Below are 23,014 nucleotides of genomic sequence, written 5' to 3'. Positions count from 1 at the left end.
TCTCTCGCCCCTCCCCGCATCCATTTCTACAGCCCCTGCACCCCGTGCACCCCCTGCGTGCTCGACGCGGCAACACACTATCTCGACGATCTAAAATTACCCGAGAAACGACGAACAGCCGACGCTTTCTCGCTCCCAGACGAACCATCTCGCTCGGCTTCACGCCGACCGAGCTCTCTCAGCCCTAACAGGTGAAAAATCGCTGGGTCAGACAGTGGATACGCGGATCAGTTTCGGGGTCGTCGTGTTCGAAACGGCCTTCACGGACTTTCCGCTGCCGGAATCTGGGTCGTTGGATCTGGACGGTGTAACAGAATTTTTGTTGGAATTTTTTGCAATTTTTCTATGTTATTAATTCGATGGTTTTCTCCTCTGGTTAAACGGTGAAACAATGTTTAAAGTGTTACCGTGACAGCTGAAATAATTGTGGAAAGTCATAGTCCTAGTATTAAGAGAATTTTAGCTGTAATGGCTTTGAGGATCTTGGTGAAATGTTTACGCTTGGAATACTCCGCAAGCTGTATTTTTAATAAATGGTATAATTTGATTTGTTTCTGTCTTATAGAATAAATATTCTAGATCGTGATTTTGTGAAAGTTGATTTTCCCGTAATTTATACTAACTTGATAATATAGTTTGTTTTGTTTTAAATAGTGCTAGTTGTTTTTAATAAATGTAAAGAGTAGTAGAATGTAAAATGTGTAGAACCATATTTCTAAGCAACAAGTATAATTTTACCGTTCTCCGTGTTGTAGTATAAATATTCTCGATCGTGATTTTGTGAAAGCTGCTCAGTGGATTTGTCGAAATTTTTACACTTGGAATACTCCACAAGCTGTATTTTTGATAAATGGTATCATTTTATCTGTCTCTGTGTTATAGAATGAATATTCTAGATCGTGATTTTGTGAAAGTTGCTCAGTGGTTTCGAGAATTTGTAGGATTTCCCGTAATTGATACTAACTTGATAATATAGTTTGTTTTTTCTTTAAATAGTGCTAGTTGTTTTTAATAAATGTAAATAGTAGTAGAATGTAAAATGTGTAGAACCATATTTCTAAGCAACAAGTATGATTTTACCGTTCTCCGTGTTGTAGTATAAATATTCTCGATCGTGATTTTGTGAAAGCTGCTCAGTGGATTAGGATTTGTCGAAATTTGTACACTTGGAATACTCCACAAGCTGTATTTTTGATAAATTGTATCATTTTATTTCTCTCTGTGTTATAGAATAAATATTCTAGATCGTGATTTTGTGACATTTGCTCAGTGGATTCGAATTTGTAGGATTTCCCGTAATTGATACTAACTTGATAATATAGTTTGTTTTTTCTTTAAATAGTGCTAGTTGTTTTTAATAAATGTAAATAGTAGTAGAATGTAAAATGTGTAGAACCATTTTTAAGCAACAAGTATAATTTTACCGGTCTCCGTGTTGTAGTATAAATATTCTCGATCGTGATTTTGTGAAAGCTGCTCAGTGGATTAGGATTTGTCGAAATTTGTACACTTGGAATACTCCACAAGCTGTATTTTTGATAAATGGTATCATTTTATTTCTCTCTGTGTTATAGAATAAATATTCTAGATCGTGATTTTGTGAAAGTTGCTCAGTGAATTCGAATTTGTAGGATTTCCCGAAATTTATACTAACTTGATAATATAGTTTGTTTTTAAACAGTGCTAGTAGCTTCTAATAAATGCAAAGAGAGTAGTAGAACGTAAAATATGTAGAACCACATTTCTAAGAAACGATATAGTCATTTTACTGGTCTCTGTTGCAATATAAATATTCAAGATCGTAATTGCTCAACGCGGACGAGTAAACAATTAACCCAAAACTGAAATGCGACTCCAGTTCCTAGAAGATCGTATTCCCTGTCCGACATATCTGTTATTGACCAGACCTCAGACTACGTGTCTGTGCGTTACTCGCTGCTTCTACTTTGCGATAAACGTTCAAGGTGGTGCGATGTTACTCACGTCGTAACCACTTTATTACAGATTACGTCAAAAGCGAGTCTCGAATCTAAAAATTGACATAACAAAACATATAACCGACTAGATATACATATCTTGTTTCCCATCTAAAAATTCAGAATCATAGTTCTCTGAAACCACAGCAGCTGAAACCTGCTCCTAAAAGTTCTCTAGAATTCCTCTACCTCTGTAAATCCCGTCGACTTTCGGCAGCATCACCGAAAAATCCGTAAAAATCCGCGTCTGCAGTTCGGGGGCTCTTCAGCATCCGGGAAATCATCTCGAAGCCATCGCTAGCGGGCGAAGACGGTGATAAACACATCTCGGTGGAGGCGAAAGACGGAAGACCGGGAGCTTGAAGAAGTGGGAGGCGTGAGGAGGACAGAGCTCTCGTGGCCTACCGAGCCGCGAGAGAGAACTGAATCAAGAATGATCGAGAGAGAGGGAGAACTCCGAAACAGCCTAGCAAGAGAAAGAGAGCAGAGCTACCGAAGAGTAACGGAGAGAGAGAGCGGAAGAGAGACAGAGAAAGGAAACGCGTCGGGGAGCGAGTGGTCTGGTCTACTCGGACGCAGTTATGCCGACCAGCTCAAACCGGGTGCCGCCAAATCGAACCCCGGTTCGAATTCCGCACGGCCGTGGCCGCATCAAGAAGGGACCGCGAGAGGAAGAGGAAGAGGAGCCATCGGAGGACGCGAGGAGGACTCGAACGCGCAAGAAAAGGAGACGAAGAGAGGAGAAGAAGAAGAAGAAGAAGAAGGAAGAGGAGAGCTAGGGCTGAGGAAAAAAGAAAGGCTCGTGCCGGTGAGAAAGAACAACACCGTTGGTCGCAAAAGGGAGAGGAGGCAAGAGAGACGGAAAAAAAAGAAAAAGACGAACGAGAAGGTACGTCGAGAGAAGGAAACGGCTTCCTGCCTTTCTGAACCGTGCTGTGTAGCAAAAAAAAAAAGGTTGAAGAGGAGGGAGAGAGAGAAAGAGAGGGACCAACGGGTCGGGAGACAAAAACCGAGGGAAAAAAGTGAGCAAGAAGGTTGGACAGCGTGCTCCCGGTCGTTAGTGAGGTGCCAGTAAAAGGAGGATGAAAAAGGCATTGTGTTGTTCTCCGGGATGGTCCCTCTCTCGCTTTTTCTCCCTGTCTCTTTTCCGCCCTTTCGAGTGGAATGTGTGTCGCGTGTGTGTCTCTCGTACTTCCTTGTGACTAGCCTGCACCCCCCTCCCTCTCTCTTCCTCTCTTCTCTTGCAAGGAACCCCGTTTTTTGTAGCACTGTGTCGTTCACGTGCTTCCCAGTGCCACTGTCGTGAAAGACACCCGTCGACCGCTCGATCGGCGACCATGTCGAAGTTCATGTGTGAAAACGAAACTGGGAACGGGTCAGCACGGTCTTCCGTGTCTAGGTTCTAGCGGGGATGTCTCTAGCACGACTGTACGCTTCCTTCGGGGTCGAGGATATTTTCTGCGGCGATGATTCAGACGCATCCGGCAATCATACCGCCCGTATTTACGACGCGGAATCGGCCAGGTTCGATTCGACCCGATTGACAGCCATGGCAGACGGAGAATCGCTTTTTTAGAACGACCGCAGTAATCGGGGTAGTGGGTCTTCGAGGTTCCAACGTGTTGCGTGCGGGGAAACAGTTAAGTAGGTCTTCGAGTTCTTAACGCTGGAACTACCGGATCAGTCAACATCACTTGTTTTTGATTTATTCTTTTGGAAATGTTGAAACGGTAAATGTGTTTTTTCTGAGAAATGTTTTCAGTGAACAATTGAAGTACATATTTCGACGAAACTGGTATGAAATCTAAGTAAATGCAATTTTTGTCTTCGGGGTAGTTCTAGTGCTAAGAAAAATTAATTTGTGGTGATTTAGGGTCTTCGAGGAAACAGTTAAGTAGGTCTTACAGTTCTTGAAAAATGATTTGTTATCTGGGAAGTGTTAAAATTGTAAATGTGTTCTTCTGAGAAATGTTTTTAGTGAACTTCTGTATTGAAGTACACGTTTAAACAAAACTGATACGAAATCTAAGTAAATGCAACTTTGTGTTCGCTGGTTCTAGTACTAAGAAAAAAAAGTAATTTGTGGTGATTTAGGGTCTTCAAACAGTTAAGTAGGTCTTCCAGTTCTTGAAAAATGATTTGTTCTCTGGGGAATGTTAAAATTGTAAATGTGTTCTTCTGAGAAATGTTTTTAGTGAACTTCTGTATTGAAGTACACGTTTAAACAAAACTGATACGAAATCTAAGTAAATGCAACTTTGTGCTCGCTGGTTCTAGTATTAAGAAGAAAAATTCATTTATGGTGATATAGGAAATTGGGAATAAAAGTTTGTGCCGGATCCAGACATTTCGAGTCATCGTCGCAGCATTCGCCGTAACACGTGGTGCTCGATGCTATTGTTCCCGACGTACCCCGTTTTGTGTCGAATTGGGAGATGTTGAGTATTCACGATGTACACGTGATGGTGCTTTATGCTATTGTTCTGGATCTATACCCTGTTCCGTGTTAAATTTAGAATTTTGAGTATCCACCGTGTACATGTGGTTCGCGACGCTATTGTTTCTGATCTACCCTGTGTCCAAAATTACTTCTATAGATTTGCAAAATGGTAGGTGGGGATGGGGAGTGATTAAATTGTACAGTTAAAAAGCTGTACTTCTGGATAGGCTGTCAGCTGTTCGAGAAATGTCAGACCCCAGTCGCTGAAAATTTTCACTGTTTTCTTTCCCGCCTATTAATACCCGGCTGTTTGGATTACGAATGGTGGCTTTAGGAATGCACATACGTCTTCCCTTTCGTTTCATTCAGGAAGAATGCAGCCTTCGTTTGGAAATTTATTTTCTCGCCGCGAGGGGTTCGACCTGTCTCGCGCCTCTTCTTTTTCTTTACTGCCACGTTTCGGGTTACCTTGTCTGTTGCACGCAGAATGCGAAAAATGTGGATAGATCGTCGCCTCTCCTCTCCGTTAACGAGCGTCAACGTTCTATTTCACCGAGTTTTAACTGTGGACTCTTCCTGGTACTTTATTTCGAGCGGAGGTAGCAATGCTGGCGAAATAATACTCAAATTTTCACTGTTTAATAGTTGCGACGTGGCTTCAGTAATCCAATTATTATTTCTTTCACTTGTATTAGACTTGAGTAGTCTTCGATGACCAATGAAAATTACGTTCCATACATTTTAGTTCCTTTATATTGTATTAATATTTAATATTTTTATAAATCAATATTTAATATAAAATATCTAGTTCCCATATATTGTATAATTCCAAGGATTGTAAAAAGAAATTTTTCCTGAAATATGAAATCAGTCACCACATTAATAATACTCTTAATATTCTTAAACAAATAAATTAAAAATAATATTCTCAAAACCACATTGATAATAATAAAATGGCAAGCGAGTGGTCCAATTATTATTTTTTTCATAAATTAATCAGTTTGTATTAAGACAATCGATAAGCAGTGCGAAAAATTTCTTCAGAAAATATGAAATCAGTCACTACATTAAATTATATTAAACATTTTCCTTGTACGGGGTTGGAGCTGCTATCAAGCTTGCAGAAAATGTACAAAACAACAGTCGAACAATAAGATCCGTTCTACGAAGGCACAATCTAGAGAGAAATGAATTTTCTGTCGAAAAATTCTATTCCCCGCACAGAGAACGCGATCGCAGGAGGGAGGAGAGAGAGAGAGCAGAGAAAATCAAATTGCCCGCGCGTCCGTCAACTGTCCCACAGGAAGGTGTACAACCACCGAGACATCCTGGTCGCAGGGGGTGTTGTAGGGGGAAGGGCGATAACTGCCCTGGAGCAGAAAAATAGAATTCTTTCGTTTTTTTTTTCAGCTAGTCCGCGTCACTGGTCTTTATTGCTGGCCCCCTTTTATTGCGCCGGTGAAACCGCCTCGGAATGACTTTGCACGGTTCTGCTCGTCGAAACACGGACGCACCCTTGAAATATGGAAACGCGGGAGTTGCCCGTTTACCGCGGGCCTCATTTCTCCGGCGCAATTCCCTCGGTTTTCCCGTTTGCCCGGCCGCCTCCGGGAAATTTTATTTTCCGAGGCCGCGGAACTGTCCCGGCGAGAGCTTCGGCCAGATTAATTGGGCAGATTGGGCTCATCAGGAACTTGCTAGACGTTTATTTCACTGGACTCTCGCGTATTTCCAAAAATGGAATTCAACAAATTTTATTAGACAGCAGAAGCGGGCTTTTTCAGGAACTGCTTTTGATAGACGTTTCTTCCACTGTTCTTTTTATTGGGGCATTTGCTCTCACGTATTTCCAAAATGGATTCAAAACATTTTATTAGACAGCAGTGTGCAGATTCCTCGATCTTCCTGCTGGGGTTGAAAGTGGAAAATGGCTGCGGATTGGGCTCGTCAGGAACTGCTCTGTTAAACGTTAGTTTGACTGTTTATTGGTGTTTGCTCTCACATATTTCCAAAATGGGATTCTACAAATTTTATTGGATAGCAGCTCGTGAAGCTTTCGGTGACATATTCGTGACAGTTTGCTGATCGAAACGACACTAATCATGCCAGCACTTCTATCGTATTTGCCAAGATATGCGTCAGCTTTGGAGAACAAAGCAGTCCCCGTCAAAAACATTCCGGAGTGGTTTGTTTTCCAGCGAAACTTTTTAAGGAGCGAATTATTTATCTTCGAAACGTAACGATTTCGGAAGGTTTCGCCCAACGAAAGATCAAATATACTCCGGTGAAAAGCCGACCGGGTGGTCGTCGTTCGATCACCAGCCGCTGAAACGGCGCCGCGACGCGACGCTATTTCGGTTCCGATCGCCGACACGTCGAGAAAAGAAGAAGGCTCGTTCCTCGAGGATCGATCAAGTTTTCATCGCGACAGCTTTTGCTAGGAAAGAGGCGCGTTAATCGTTTCTCATCGATGAGAACTTTATCGCCTTCTTTCTATCGACGCGAGCATTGAAGCTTTTTTACTAGGGACCGGGCACTTTTCTCTCGGGGAAAATAACCTGCTATGTCCAATAAGACGAAAGAGTTCGATAATCAATGTGTTTCATCAATTTTGATTTCAATTATGATAGTAACAACTGCGAACTGGTCTCCCCATAATGTAGTTATAACTAAACAGCAGAATTGCATACCTGAATTGCAACAAACTGGACTGAGATAGAAATTTATTTTCTTTCTCAACACTAAACCTACCACTGCCGGTCAAATGACCAGTTTTATATTTTTCATTCCATCATTATAGAAATTATGAAGTTACATATACGGAGATTGATTCGATAAATTTTTTCATCCAAATAATAAAAATCTATGATCCAGTATCCTGTCTGACGACATGAAAGCAGCATGTGCTAAGACAATTTCAATTCCGTATTTATAATCTTTATAAAGCAATGTAAGTAAATTATTGCAGTATCTTGTTACATTGTTACATTCTGGTTACGCAGATATTTTAAAGTTTCTGGTTTTACATGGTGAAAATATATTTTTCAGACGCAGTTTTTCTACTTTCTTGAAAATGATCTGAATGAAGATCGAAACGTTGAAAGTTCCTAACTAACGTGCAAATTTTGCTTTTTTCCTATAAACTGATCGAACCGTTGCGCCGAGAACATTTGAATATTATACATTTTAATAATAAAAATTGCACAAGATCTAAATAAACAGATGATTGTCATTTGTATAAGCTAAAACATTTCAATCGCTTTCAGAATTCGGTAGGTTTAGTGTTAATATAATAATGTTTTAATGTTTTTTCACTGTTTTTTTACATTGCAACTACTCATTTTGTCGTAAATGTATAAAAATCGCGGTCTATTAATGACACAGTAATTGGGACAAGTAGCCTGCTAGTTTAAGTTGGGTAATATACCAAGCTTCCTTTCTTGCAATAAATAAAATAAAAGCGTAACGGGAGCTTCAGGGTCGGCCGATCCGACGCATCCATCCTTCGATAAAATAAATCGCAGCTGGCTGCACGCGAATGCTCGGCGGCGAACAACAGAGGGCCGCGCGGATTTCGCGTTCGAGTGGTGCGTGGGAGGATCGGATACGCACAATGTTCCCGAAACGAGCAGGCAGACGCTGTGTTTGGTGAACTTTGTCTCCGGTGTATCGCGAGCGGTCCACGGCGCGGAGCTAATTGAATTCGATCGAAAATACTCGCCTAATTGCAGCGTCAAGCGCGGCCCCCCCCCCACATCCCGGAAGTTCGCGAGCGGCGCGACGCGCTGCGGAAAGTGGGGCTGAACTTTCCAGTTTATGGAACTGAATCTTAAGTGGCCGACCCCTCCAATTTAAACTTCGGTTACCGTTCTGTCCTCGAAAGCGGGTTACCGCCCGGGTCTCCACCACCCCCCGCAAACCAGACCTTTCTAAATCACACGAGCCCGTGAATCAACCCCCGACCCCCCACCCTCGCCGACCCCAACAGAAAACTGTCGCGGGATAAATTGGATCGGAGTGTTTTTTCCGACCCGCGGTACGATTGCGGGCTCACTCTTTTTCGCTTCGCGAGGCTTCGGACGTGATCGTCGCCACTTTACCAGTGTCACTGCGACGCGAGAAAATCTGCTTTATAAAAAATATTGCGTCTCTGTTGTATAATAGTGTGGCCATAAAAGTCCGATTTTGTAGAACAAATTGTTTGATATCTATTTTAATTTTTAATCAGAAAATAATGTATATTTTCCGCGACCACCCCACAATATATTGATCTTAGCGAATTTTCATTAATGTCGAATATGAACAGTAACTGTTTTACAGAAAAATATTTTAATTTTGAATCAGAAAATAATGTATATTTTGCGCGACCACCCCACAATATATTGATCTTAGCGAATTTTCATTAATGTCGAATATGAACAGTAGGGTGGACCTTATTTTTCGACCAAAGGATTTTTTCCAAGGGTCCCCCCAGAATTGTGACAACGGTTGAGAAAATGATCTGGAAAAAATTTGGGGCCGATTGGATCATGGAAAACCGGCGCTCAACGAATTTGAAAATTTTTTTTTTTTTAATCTTGACATAAATATACGTTGTAATATATCGTTGAATTTGTCTTTTTTTTCTCTGTAAGAATCCATATATAGCATAATCAGTTGTTAATAGAAAAAACATCCGTGACCTTGAAAACTTGAAAAAATGACCTTGAAAAAAATGTTTTTTCTCTGATGCTATATTCACCTCCTTATATACTACAACTTTTGTTTGAAGAGTTTTTTCATATATACATAACTGACAGAGATATAATAGAGTTTATTTTAAGCGATCGTAAATAATCTTGTAGAAGAAAGATGAACCAAAGTACCCAGGTGTTTAAGATACGTTTTAAATTTTATCTGAAATATATAATAATTGTGTTTCTGATAATACTACAGTTTCTTAAATAGTTAATTCGTATATTTTTTAGAATTTTAGTTTTGAATGCCTTCCAAGTATAACTGTTCCGTCGTAAAGAACCGTAGTCCTTCAGAAAGTTCGTATATCCTTTGTAAAGAATAGCAGCACGGAGATTTGCCTTTCGCACCATTTTATGACACGTTCGTGTTCAAACGTAAAGAATTGTATCCATTCGCAAAGAACCGTTGCACCGTGATCCTCCGTCAAACCTTTATTTTATGACTAGCTCGCGACTATAAGGACCTTTTCGAAGATTAAGCAAACTAGCTATTTGGTTACCATCCTAGATGTGTATCTTGTAAACTTGCAACGCACCCTAAACTTGGTACCCGTTAACGATTATCCTCGGCCATTAAAATACGGTCTTAAAAAACATTTGCGCCTGGTAAGTACGGTTTCAAGGTACCGAGACGCTTCATTATTACTCGAGTTAGGTATCGCTCCACTCTACCCTCGGGCTAACTCTTCCTTATAATCATCGGTAGAAGACTTGAACAATTAAAGGTGTCCTAATTGGAAAATCCAAAATCCAACAAACCAATCAGGGTATCTTCTTGCTTATGACAATCGGTAAAAAGCCGCCCTCTCGATCCATAGAGGAGCCTCGAAAGTCAAGTTCACGTTCAGTTCAGTCCAAGCACTCGAACAAATTCGTGAACCGACGCGTCCGCGAGCAAACAGTTAAGAGTACAGTACGTTCTGGTTCCGAGTCTTAGGCGTGGTGAAAGTAAATTTCAAATGGAAGGTACGAGGAAAAAATTATTTTTACTCGGGCACGCAGAAACCCAAATTATAGGTGCAAAATTGCCATCCAACGGGCAAGTTTTAAGAGTGCTATTTCCCAATTTGCGCAATGTGAAATTGAGTGTTCGCGGTAGTGCTCACTCAGTTATCCAGGAAGATCAAGTGTTTTGGCAGAAAGTCAAAATTCCCACGAAAGTATTTAAGAATTGCATCGAAAAATTGGAATCATTGTATAAAGAATGGGTGAGCTTGCATAAAATGTTTAGACCACATCTTGGATGGTAACCAAATAGCTACTTTGCTTAATCTTCGAAAAGGTCCTTATAGTCGCGAGCTAGTCATAAGATAAAGGTTTGACGGAGGATCACGGTGCAACGGTTCTTTGCGAATGAATACAATTATTTACGTTTGAACACGAACGTGTCATAAAATGGTGCGAAAGGCAAATCTCCGTGATGCTATTCTTTACAAAAGATATACGAACTTTCTGAAGGACTACGGTTCTTTACGACGGAACAGTTATACTTGGAAGGCATTCAAAACTAAAATTCTAAAAAATATACGAATTAACTATTTAAGAAACTGTAGTATTATCAGAAACACAATTATTATATATTTCAGATAAAATTTAAAACGTATCTTAAACACCTGGGTACTTTGGTTCATCTTTCTTCTACAAGATTATTTACGATCGCTTAAAATAAACTCTATTATATCTCTGTCAGTTATGTATATATGAAAAAACTCTTCAAACAAAAGTTGTAGTATATAAGGAGGCGAATATAGCATCAGAGAAAAAAAATTTTTTTCAAGGTCATTTTTTCAAGTTTTCAAGGTCACGGATGTTTTTTCTATTAACAACTGATTATGCTATATATGGATTCTTACAGAGAAAAAAAAAGTCAAATTCAACGATATATTACAACGTATATTTATGTCAAGATTAAAAAAAAAAAAATTTTCAAATTCGTTGAGCGTCGGTTTTCCATGATCCAATCTGCCCCAAATTTTTTCCAGATCATTTTCTCAACCGTTGTCACAATTCTGGGGGGACCCTTGGAAAAAATCTTGCAAAATAATTTTCATCAAGTATAGCTAAGGTCCACCCTAATGAACAGTAACTGTTTTACAGAAAAATATTTTAATTTTTAATCAGAAAATAATATGTAATTTGCGCGATCACACCATATTGATTTTAGCAAATATTAATTTCGTTAATATCGAATATCAACAGTGTTCCATTATTTTCCGTTCATTATTACCAAATAATAAAAACAGTCGGGATTATAATAATTACGGGGCTGTTTAATTATGATTCTGTTAAGAATTATTCAAGCTTCTGCGAGTACGGCCGCTCGGAACAATGTCCAGCAGGATTATTGACGTCTCATTATTGTCCAATCAAAAGTATTATACAATGATTAATGGCTGATAAGCTAATTACGCTTCATCATTCGTATACTCATTTCAATTATTTACGTTCTTCGTTAATCTATATAAATGAAAATTATAAATTCCCCGGCTGGGCTGTACATTATTTGGGCTGTCCGTTCGCTCGGTTTTCGCGTCGATTGATTTTCATCGGATAATTATAAAATAACCGATCTCCCGGCAGACGTGAAGTATTATTCGAATAATTCATACAGCACTAATCCCGGATAAATCAGAGAGCGTTGAATCACTTGAATTCATTTTATTAGGTTGGCAACTATGTTCGCAACCTCCACATTTTCTCGAACAAAGTCATTTACATATATTTTCGAAGTACGAGTATTTTATATCAAATAAATCGAAAAATTCAGAGCTTCCCAATGATATACAGTTCAAAAGGAATGGTCACCGAATGAGGTTATAATGATACAATAAAATAATTACGAAACAAAAGGTCGCGAATTTAGTTGCCAACCTAATATCTGTGGTTGTCAGGAAGAACGTCGCATGTCACACACTTTCAATTTCGAGACATAGCCGTTTAAAGTTTTGATCACTAATGCTTCGACATAGGACATCGGTTAAATTGCATTATTTTATCGAGACTATCGAATTTGTTTTCGTGACATTTTTTCTGGTAAATACGTCAATCCTATAGTGTAAAGCTCAATGAATGCATAATCACAAATTTTTTGAAATTGTGACATGCGGCGTTTTTCCTTGTAACCATAGATACAGTCACTGACAATTTAAAGTGGACACCCTTAAAAATCGCATAACTTTTTAGAAATTGGACCAAAGGACTTGAATTTTTTTAAGATGTTAGACCGGCTAGTTCGCTAGAGAATAAGTAAACAAAAATTGAATACGATTGCAATTGGTAGGAATTATACAAAATTTTTAAAAATGATGTTTTGTCAACTTTTTTATCTGGGCCTGTAACGATAACTTAAAAAAATGCGTTTTATAGATTTCGGTAACTTATATGCATACTGAAAATTTCATCGAAATCGGTCTACATTGCAATGAGCTACATACGTTTAAAGATGATCACGTAAGGGCGAAATGCCCTGGCAAGGCTGAAAATCTGCGACTTTCACCCTTAAGCTCTCATCTTTAAACGTATGTAGCTCATTGCAATGTAGACCGATTTCGATGAAATTTTCAGTATGCATATAAGTTACCGAAATCTATAAAACGCATTTTTTAAATTATCGTTACAGGCCCAGATAAAAAAGTTGACAAAACATAATTTTTAAAAGTTTTGTATAATTCCTACCAATTGCAGTCGTATTAAATTTTTGTTTACTTATTCTCTAGCGAACTAGCCGGTCTAACATCTGAAAAAAATTCACGTCCTTTGGTCCAATTTCTAAAAAGTTATGCGATTTTTAAGGGTGTCCACTTTAAATTGTCAGTGACCGTATAATTGTAATTTTGATCTGTATTTAAAAACGACAATATATTCTGCAAATTTCTGTGTCGCGAATGGTGGAGGGGGAAATTCGTAGAACGGGGAAAGGATAAGTGTCTCGCGTGGAATTCGCACGACCCCCCAGCCGGCGTTATGCGACCGCATGTAAATCATCCGCAACAGGATCGACCGGCCGAAACCACGTGTACGTGCACTTCTGCGTGCACTTACGCGGAACGACGCCGATGCACATGTTAACGTGACGCGGGGTAAACGTCGGCAACACGTGTCGCGCGAGTAATCCATGGGTTGTCGTTACCTCGACCGTATCACAAATGCACCGTCATCGGCACGCTCTGTATGCAGTCGATGCAGCCGATTCACTGGCTCGCATCTGCGACAATCTCGCCGAGCTCGACTCGCCGTGCCAGGAGGAGTCAATTTTTCGAACCAGTAATATGCCTGCTGCTCGTGAAACCGAGGTCCGGCACATGGCTCTCGGGAAAAAGGTCCTCCGAGGAATATTTCCAAGATTTTTAAACTGTGCTTTTACCTCGAGAATATTTTAATCGATTTATTTGAACGAATTTTTTTATGTTGTATTTTCTTTAATTGTTGACGGGGTCAATTTTTGAGAAACATTTTTCAGGACTCTGAATTAGTATTGCGGTCGATATTGTATTAACAATTGTGCTTTTACCTGAAGAATATTTTAATCGATTTATTTGAACGAATTTTTAAGAATTGTACTTTTTTAAATTTTTTAAGGGGGTCAATTTGTGAGAAACATTTTTCAGGATTATGGAATGGTATTGCGGTAGATATTGTATCAACAATTGTGCTTTTACCTGAAGAATATTTTCATTGATTTATTTGAACGAATTTAAAAATTGTACATGCTTGAACTTTTCACGGGAACAATTTTTGAAAAACATTTTTCAGTACTCTGAAATAGTACTATGGTAGATATTGTATTAACAATTGTGCTTTTACTTGAAGAATATTTTCATTGATTTATTTGAACGAATTTTAAAATTGTACTTGCTTCAATTTCTCACGAGGATAATTTTTGAGAGACATTTTTCAGGACTCTGAATTAGTATTGTGGTAGAAATTGTATTAACAATTGTGCTTTTACCTGAAGAATATCTTAATCGATTTATTTTAACGCATTTAAAAATGGTACTTTTTTAAATTTTTCATGGGACAATTTTTGAGAAACATTTTCCAGTACTCTGAAATAGTATTGCGGTAGATATTGTATTAACAATTGTGCTTTTACAGGAAGAATATTTTAATCGATTCATTTGAACGAATTTTTATGTTGTATTTTCTTTAATATTTGACGGGGTCAATTTTTGAGAAACATTTTTCAGGACTCTGAAATAGTATTGAGGTCGATATTGTATTAACAATTGTGCTTATACCTGAAGAATATTTTTCTTGTGGACTTCTTGAGGAAGCATTCTCGATTGGCCCAGTGCAGAATTGTTGAAACTTTAAAGGAACGGGAAGAGAAGGCGAAGTTTTCACTTCGCAAAGGCGAGCCGGGTAATTCCGTCGTAACGAGTCATCTGCTTTACGTCATCGAACCGATCGTACACCTAACACACGGTCATCGGTACGCATATCCGGAAATCGTTAAAGTCTCCAGACCGATCGCCTGTTACGCGCTCAGGGTAAACTGTTCCAAACAATTATGTGATCTGGAGATGTTTACTCGTTTATGTGCTTTATACAACTTCACTGATTCAATCTGCATTTTGACAATATCTTTCCATAGTATTCATTTAGTAAAAATTGTAAAGATGTTTATGTATCTGCATTTCCTACCGGAACCAGTCTGGCCATTATTTATTGTTGTGTTCTAGAAATGTTTTGTAACGCCACGGCACACGCTGATCCAGTAACTCCAACGCAGTTTAAATTTAGAGAATTAGTTACATCGACGCCCGTAATAAAAGACGCGATCGATTTGTAAATAAGAAATGACAGGAGAAAATTCGCAGATCGCCCAACGTAAACGAACCGCGTCGGCTTTAACGCGAAAGTAAGTAAATAAAAAGGATGCGTTATATTTTTTCGGGGAATGGTCGGATACTAGGTTACGCTTTCTAGTGTGTCAGGTCTGAAAACAACCATAACGCTCGAAAATCGATCTTGAACTACTTTTCCTCATTTTCATTCGAAGAATCGATCAGTGGATATTTTTCAAATAAAACGAAAACTGTTTCATTTCGAACATTTGCATGCATTATGCAGAAATTTCAGAAATAAATTCGAGCGTGTGAGGTACAATTGAATAAAGTATTAATTTTATATTCCACAGCACTGAAATATTAAAATTATTCTCCGTCGCAGTAAATTGATTTTAAACTGCAAGCTTTGAACATTACACCAAGAAAATGTAATTATACGTGGAACCGGCTGTTCGATTATTAAGTTACGGGTTTTGATGAATTTTTATGAAATGCGGACATGGGAAACATAATGAATTATAAACGCGATTAAACTCAATATTATTTTTACTTCAGAGGTAATGTAAAAGTCTTTGACGCAACGAGCAATTTAATAGTACAATTACAAAGCGGTAAAAATGTCTGCTTAAATTAAGAATGATACACTGAAAAATTTTCCTTCAACATCCTCGAAATTAATTCGCAAAAATTCCAATTCAGCTCGTCCGAGAAAAAAAGAAGCCCATCGTATTCCGCGGAGCCAGGACAGAAAACGGGAATTGAAATTAATCCGGCACGCGTCACGGTATTATTATGCGAGGCGCGACGTACCAACACTATGTCATCCGAGATTAAGCGCGCGAAATCCCGATATTTCCTGTGGCGCGGGAAATCCGTTTGCTAGTTCTCCGTATGTTCTGCGTGTTACTTTTCCCAGTGTACCGTCTGAAGTTGCATTATTGTTAAAACAAACAACGATAGCCGGGGGCGGCCGGCCGGCCAGTGATATCGAGCAACAAACGGTTCCGTCCGGCAATCACGGTCCGAGTTTCACAAGTTCGTTCTTCTTTTTTTTTTCAATTTGCTAGAAAGTTTCTTGCGAGAGAGGCTCCGTGGTTCGGCGAAGTTCCGTCGTTTGCCGGCCGAAATGCCCGCGACTGTAATCACGTTCATTTGAGCCTGGATGCATTTTAATGCCGCGGGGCCACCGCGAAGCAACTCGATTCGAAAGTTTCGCCGCTGCTGCTGCCCGCTGCCGGGCAAAAACTTAGAGGACTCGTTAAGGACGCCGTGCATTTGCATGACACTTATCAGAAACTCCCCCTCGCGGTACATAACCTTGAGGAGGGTCGAACGACGCCGCTGCGAAGGAAGGATTAACGAGGACCGTCGTCCTCGAGCTGTCCTCCGCCCGAAAACGAGCCGCAGGATCGAACGGACGAGGAAAATCCTCAAGCTATTCGGTAAAAGCAGAATATTTAAAATATCATGAACTACCTTGAGTGTCCTTGAATGATCTTGATCGACCTTGGAAGAAAAACAGGCCAACGAACTCGTCTCGCAGTGGGCTACAAGCCTGGTTAAATTAAAACATGCATGTTCTATTTGAAATAGAACAAAGATCACCTGGAGACTAAGTGGAGTTTTGTTTGAAACATTTTTTTCAGTAATTGGTTCGAATGAGACACCTTTATGTAAGTCGTGTGTAGTGTGTTTAGTGTACCAAAATAAAATTCAATGGTTAAATTTGAAAGAATACATCTTTGTTAATCAATTACAGTTACGCGTATAATTGATCACCAGACTGCGGATCTTTATGTATTTATAGAAAGACTAGCTTTTGCCCGCGGCTTCGCTCGCACAGAAAATCGTTTAATGCCCACGGAAATTGATATTGTTTCTCCATAGAACCTTTTAACCCCCCATTCACCCCTATAGAGAGTTTTAATTTTACGTTATGCCGCCATCTTACATTTCAAAACCCCTTTTCACCCCCTTAGGGGATCAATTTTTTAAAATGCCGAAACAGGTGTTTGATTAATTATTTCAAAGAGCATTAAGACCGAGTTTCAAGCAATTCCGACCACGAACAAAATATTCCTCATACAAACGTTGCAACCCCTTTTCACCCCCTTGGGGGTTGAATTTCGAAATATCCTTTCTTATCCCTTATATAGATCATAAAGGTGTGAATGAGTCAGCACTGCATTTTTGTATATAGAGATTGAGCAGACGAAATCCAAAATGATTGCAAAATTTTGAAAATTGAAGATGCCAATATATGACTTATCCTCTATTAGAATCATGAAGGGATGAAATAACATTCAATTTCATTTTTATCCCTTGCAATCGATGCAGACAATTTTTATTTTGCATACAGATCCGCAATCTATTGATCACACACACTTTAAATCAGAACAACTTCATTATAAACGGACCAAAGGACTAAAATTTCTCTGTAAGGCTGGAAGGATTAATTTAGTAAATGACGTCTCATAAATATATTGAAAAAATGCATTTGATCGAAATTGTGAAAAACGATAGTAAAAATTGATTAGTACACCTTTTTTAGCTGGGCCACTAGCGAAAATTTAAAAGATGTGTTTTGTAAACTCGTATAAATCATGTACGTTCTGAAAATGTCATTGAAATGTACCAACTAGAAACGATAGTAAATGACGTCTAATAAATATATTGAAAAAATGCATTTGATCGGAATTGTGAAAAACGATAGTAAAAATTGATTATTACAACTTTTTTAGCTGGGCCACTAGCGAAAAATTAAATGATGTGTTCTGTAAACTCGTATAAATCATGTACGTTCTGAAAATGTCATTGAAATGTACCAACTAGAAACGATAGTAAATGACGTCTAATAAATATATTGAAAAAATGCATTTGATCGGAATTGTGAAAAACGATAGTAAAAATTGATTATTACAACTTTTTTAGCTGGGCCACTAGCTTAAATTTACAAGATGTGTTTTGTGAACTCGTATAAATCATATACATTCTGAAAATTTCATTGAAATTGGTTAATTGGTCGTACGAACTAGAAACAATCGAAAGTGGTAAAAATTGCAGTTGTAGGTCGAAAATCATGAAAAATCATGCAATCATCTAATACATTGTGTCTATCGTTCATTTAAATTGTTCATCGAAGAACAATGTCACATATTGTTACAAAAAGTTCCCGGCGAAGAAGAAACGAGAGGAAAGAACGTTCCGCGTGTCGCTCCTTGTAAACGCAGCACAGTGCTCAACGAAAAACAGAGAGACTCGAGGGGTTGAATTTTAAAACGTGAGAGCCACAGTAGAATAATACTGTGCCTGGACAGACGCGGCCCGCGAACGTTCCCACAGTTCCGCGAGTCTGTACAAGATATTCTTTGTGCGGGCTAACCGTTTTTTGTAAACGCCGCGTGCTCCTTCCCTTAATTACTTAATCCCAGAGAAATCCGAAACAATCGCGAGGTCCCGAAAACGCTGACGGAACACACGCCGCTTGTAAATCAATTATGAGCGCATTGTCAAAGCGTTTTCTAGTCTGATGAACTCGGCGTAGGACCGTTTGTGTCTTTCTTCGTCTTTTGTTCTGCTCCTTTTATAATATTTTTAATATTTTTCGTAGCTACACAAAGCTTTGTATTCCTTTGATATCGTCCGCGCCTCCTTCCTTTTTTCCTCTACCCCGAATTTAAATTAAAATTTCCACGCGGTAATTCCTTGAAATAGGGAATAACCCGATATTTATTTTCACACGCGAATGTTCGATTCATACGAATAATTAAAAATCATATCGCGTTCGTATTTCAAAACAATTCGCGAATCATTTTAAAAAATTTATTCAAATATCGAGCCTCTGTCGGAATTGTTTTTCTGTCATTTAATAAATTTGATGATCGTGTTTATTGCATGAAACGTGGTCGGGCGGGATTTATAAGGCAACGAAACAATTATTTAGCCGTTCGTTTCCCCGTCCTAATTCCGGATCTAATTTCGCTCGCTTCTATTGAATATTTTTATTTCTTGGTTCTCTTTGTGCCAGTAATCCCCGTAACAGTGTCTTTCTACGCGGGTCTCCCACTTTCCTGATTTGATCCCCTTAATGTCCTCCTGATCTCCACCTTTGTTATCTGGCATTTTGATCCGCCCTTCTGCTTGTTCAACCGTCCCTCTGTTTTCATCCCTTCCTCCCCGATGCATCCCGTTTTAAGGTCCTTGATTCTTAATCCCACTTCATTTCATCCCATTCTCCGTATTCCACGTGTCTCTTTTGGACTCCCCTTTTCTAGGATTCTCATCCGTAATCTCTTGGCTCTCTCTCTACCATTCTCCTTTCTCTAGGACTCTCCTCTTCGAGCCCCCATTTCTATAGGACTCAAAGTCTTTTCCTCTAAACGCGCTTTGATTTAAATATTGAAGCGGCTCGGCCTATTTATCCATCTTTCTTCTCCACTTGTGCATTCAGACTTCCACAGTGAACGCTTTCAACCTCTAAATCCTAATTTTTCATCTTCACAATGGCGCGAACATTCATACAAGAAATCTGCATTTCAAAATGGTCAGAAATATTAAAATGAATTATCAGAGAGATTACCCGAAAATATTCCTGCAAAATATTCATAAAGAATACGTATAATATAAAATCTGAAAGGGAATAAAATTGATGGAAAACGCATTTTCAATCCGAAGCATCGCGCCAAATTAAAACTACAAAATGGAACATTCGTGAAAATTCATTGAACAAAGTCGACGGCCATTATTCCCGACTATTTTATCTTCTTTCATTCCGCTTTGCTCCAGTCTCCCCGCTTTCTCTCAATTCTCCATATTCCACCATCTCCTCTTTTCAAGCTACATTCATCCCCTGTTTCACAACTCTAAGCTCCAAACAATAAAACTCATTTCACAACCGAATAACTTCTAAAATTCAACTATTCCCCCATTCATTAATAAACCGCGAGCGGAACGAAATCCAAGAATTATTAACCGAAATGCAATCTTCAGAAAAATTCATTCGATAAAGTGCACGGGCATTGTTCTCGTTCCTCGTATTTTCAGTTAATCCACTTTCTTTTCAGAATCCTCTCGTTTGCGATTTCCCTCCGTATTTGTGTGCAGCTTGCATCTGCTTTTTACTAGCAGCGGCGCCGAACAAAAGGACTTGTTTCTCGACCGTCGATGAAAGAACCTCTTAATTTATTATTTCAGCATTAGTCAACGAAAAATATCCACGGAAATGTGCATTTTTAATTCGACGAAAGACGTCATGCTCTTCCCAAAATCCATGTCCATAATTCTCCCATACATTCCCACTTAATTGGTTGCCTCGCTACCTTGCGGCGCTCTCACAAGTTTCGCAAACCATAACCTCAAAGCAAATAACCACGGAGCCCTCCGAAACATTTAAATTCAAGCGAATTTACTATTTTAAATTCAAGTGGTATACCGCAGGGATGGAAACGGAACACGGGGTCCCCCGGAAAAATTAATTTCACAGAATCCGTGGCCATTATTCTCGTTCCCCGTGTATTCTTTCACGCGAGTTCCTTGCCAGTCGTCCTCCATATTCGCTTTCATCCTGCCTCCTGTTTCGCAACCACCCCGATCCCGAAAAGTAACACACCCCACAAACGAACGACGACGATATGCACCTGTGCTTTCATGCTCTCTCACTATCACAGCTTTTCTCTCTTTCTCTGATCCTCTTACTCCGTTTCTCTTTCTCTCTGGTTCTCTTTCGTAGGCGCCACCGTTCCTCTTTGATGTCACTTCCCAGACTCCGTGTGTGACGTGGACCAAGAGAACCGATGGCGAAAGAGAGAGATGATTTCTCTCTCGCCGATGCGAGAGTCAGAGAGACGACCAAAAACGCTCTTCAAAGCATAGATTTACGTTCCAGCGGCGCTTTCCACCGGCGAGAATGTTTTCCTATTCCATGTATCCGGCGGCGACGCGTGCAGACGCGAGAAACGAAGAGAGAGAGAGAGGGGGGGGGGAGAGAGGACGCGCTTTTCCAAGGGTAAATCGGCCCGCTGGCGAACGCTTTAATCGCCCATCCTTTGGGATAGAGGGAAACATGCTTCAAACGACGATGAACCTGCGGTCGACCTGGATTTTTCACCCTGCGATACCCCCAAATCTCCAGCGAACTGTCCATCCGCGAATTTCCTTAAACGCACCCCCACCCTTGCAGCTCGTGCTCGATGTTATTCCACGGTTTCCGAGAAAAATTGTTGCGCCGTGCAGTCGACAAGACAGCAGCTATAATTTAACACGTTTTTAGTAACACGAGTTGTGCTAAAATTGCGTAGACTCGTGGTGCAAGGTTGTAGGCAATGCGCTTGCACGTACAGGTGAACACAAACTCCCGGGAAGCAAAATAAACATTTTCTGCTTAGGATACCTCGAGGCTTAATATCAGAACTTCCTAGTGTGCAAAGTTTAACGAAGTTTAAGAACAGTCGAATATACTTTCACGTGTGAAACTGTTGGGTCGTTCTCGGAAAGTTATTTCGCTTTCTAAAGGGAAAATGAAAGCCAATTTTTTACCGTTTAGAATAAGTTTTATGACATTTTGTTCTATGATCTCTTGCGATTTTTCCGACAACTTAAAGATCCCATGGATTTCTGTTTTTTGTTAGCAAAATATTGAGTTATATGACTTTTCTTGTTTGCAAAACATAAAAAATGTGCACCGCATAAAAAATGTTGGAAAAAAGCGAAAGAAATAGTAATCGATGGTACTTCGTCTCCTTAAACAGAGCGCACAAATTTTTCTTTCGTGCACTGCATTTTTATCCTTGCGGTAATAAACAAGCAGAAGGTGATGGAAACGCGTACTTTGATTTTGCATATTTGATGCGATGATAAACACATACTTGTAAGATTAGAAAGCACCGCAAGGTAGGAAGTTACATCCGAAATGCCAGCTGTCAAGATATACCACGATTTTGCGATTTAAACTAAGATTAGTAATAACAAATGGAAGCAATGTCATTTCTACACGAAAAACGAAATGACTTTCCGAACGACCCAATATTTTAATGAATACGTACAGGGTGTATAAAAAGTAATGGTGATCCGTCATGGGGGAGAATCTGCGCTTCTGGATTATGTTTCTTGTGAAAGAAATTTGTAAAAATGCAGTAAATAGTATATAATAATTTTTTATTCTTTCCAGGTTAGATGGTCGTCTACGGATCAACGAGAAGAATTCCAGCAGTCATCTGACAAGTTAGGAGATCCGTTGCTGGATTAAGGAAGATTCTTCACCCACGAAGACCGAGACGACCGACTTGGAATTTTCTTCTGAAGAACAGAAAGTAACAATTTCTCTTATCAGAAAACAGATCTCAGTTCAAAATTAAGGATCTCAATCTCCACGGTTCTCGAACACTTAATAAAATTAAAGATCTCGATCTGCATTGTTCAAAGGCTTAGCAAAATTAAAGATCCGAGTCTTCGTAGTTCAAACGCTTAGCAAAATTAACATTAAACCTACCACTGCCGGTCAGGTGACCGGTTTCATATTTTTCATTTCACAATTATTGAAACTATGAGAAGTTGGTTACATGAAAATTGATTCGATAAATCTTTTTACTCGGGTACATATTATAATAAAAATTGCACAGAATCTAAATAAATAGAGCCTCGTCATTTTTGTAAAGCTAAGACATTTTAGTTGCTTTTAGTGCTCGGTAGATTTACTGTTAAAGATCTCAGTCTTCGTAGATCAAACGCTTAGCAAAATTAAAGATCTCGATCTTCATAGTTCAAACGCTTAACAAAATTAACACTGACCCTACCACTGTCAGTTAAATGACCGGTTTCATATTTTTCATTTCGCAATTATTGAAACTGTGAAGTTGGTTACATGAAAATTGATTCGGTAAATCTTTTTACTCGGGCACATATTGTAATAAAAATTGCACAGAATCTAAATAAATAGAGCCTCGTTATTTGTGTAAAGCTAACAAAAGACATTTTAGTTGCTTTTAGTGGTCGGTAGATTTAGTGTTAAAGATCTCAGTCTTCGTAGTTCAAACGCTTAGCAAAACTAAAGTTCTCGATCTTCATTGTTCAAAGGCT

General features: G+C 39.2%; 2 protein-coding genes across 2 annotated transcripts in view; one reads left to right on the top strand and one right to left on the bottom strand.

Moving 5' to 3' along the window:
• Positions 1-23,014, bottom strand: part of Ror (tyrosine-protein kinase transmembrane receptor Ror) — a 322,401-nt gene that overhangs the window by 199,973 nt on the left and 99,414 nt on the right. The window lies entirely within an intron of this gene.
• On the top strand, positions 122-22,697 carry LOC143215772 (uncharacterized). The gene is made up of 2 exons (XM_076438198.1): positions 122-2,865; positions 22,107-22,697. Exons 1-2 carry the CDS (start codon positions 2,410-2,412, stop codon positions 22,182-22,184), a joined length of 534 nt encoding a protein of 177 aa, XP_076294313.1. The 5' UTR covers positions 122-2,409; the 3' UTR covers positions 22,185-22,697.

The sequence above is a fragment of the Lasioglossum baleicum genome, chromosome 14 (assembly GCF_051020765.1).
Source record: "Lasioglossum baleicum chromosome 14, iyLasBale1, whole genome shotgun sequence".
NCBI classification, from domain to species: Eukaryota; Metazoa; Arthropoda; class Insecta; order Hymenoptera; family Halictidae; genus Lasioglossum; species Lasioglossum baleicum.
This window is presented reverse-complemented; position numbering and strand designations above follow the sequence as displayed.

Coding starts and splice junctions, on each gene's coding strand:
- LOC143215772 (XM_076438198.1), top strand. CDS start 2,410: ATGATCGAGAGAGAGGGAGAACTCCGAAACAGCCTAGCAAGAGAAAGA. Junction 2,866..22,106: donor AGAAAAAGACGAACGAGAAG/GTACGTCGAGAG, acceptor TATTCTTTCCAG/GTTAGATGGTCGTCTACGGA.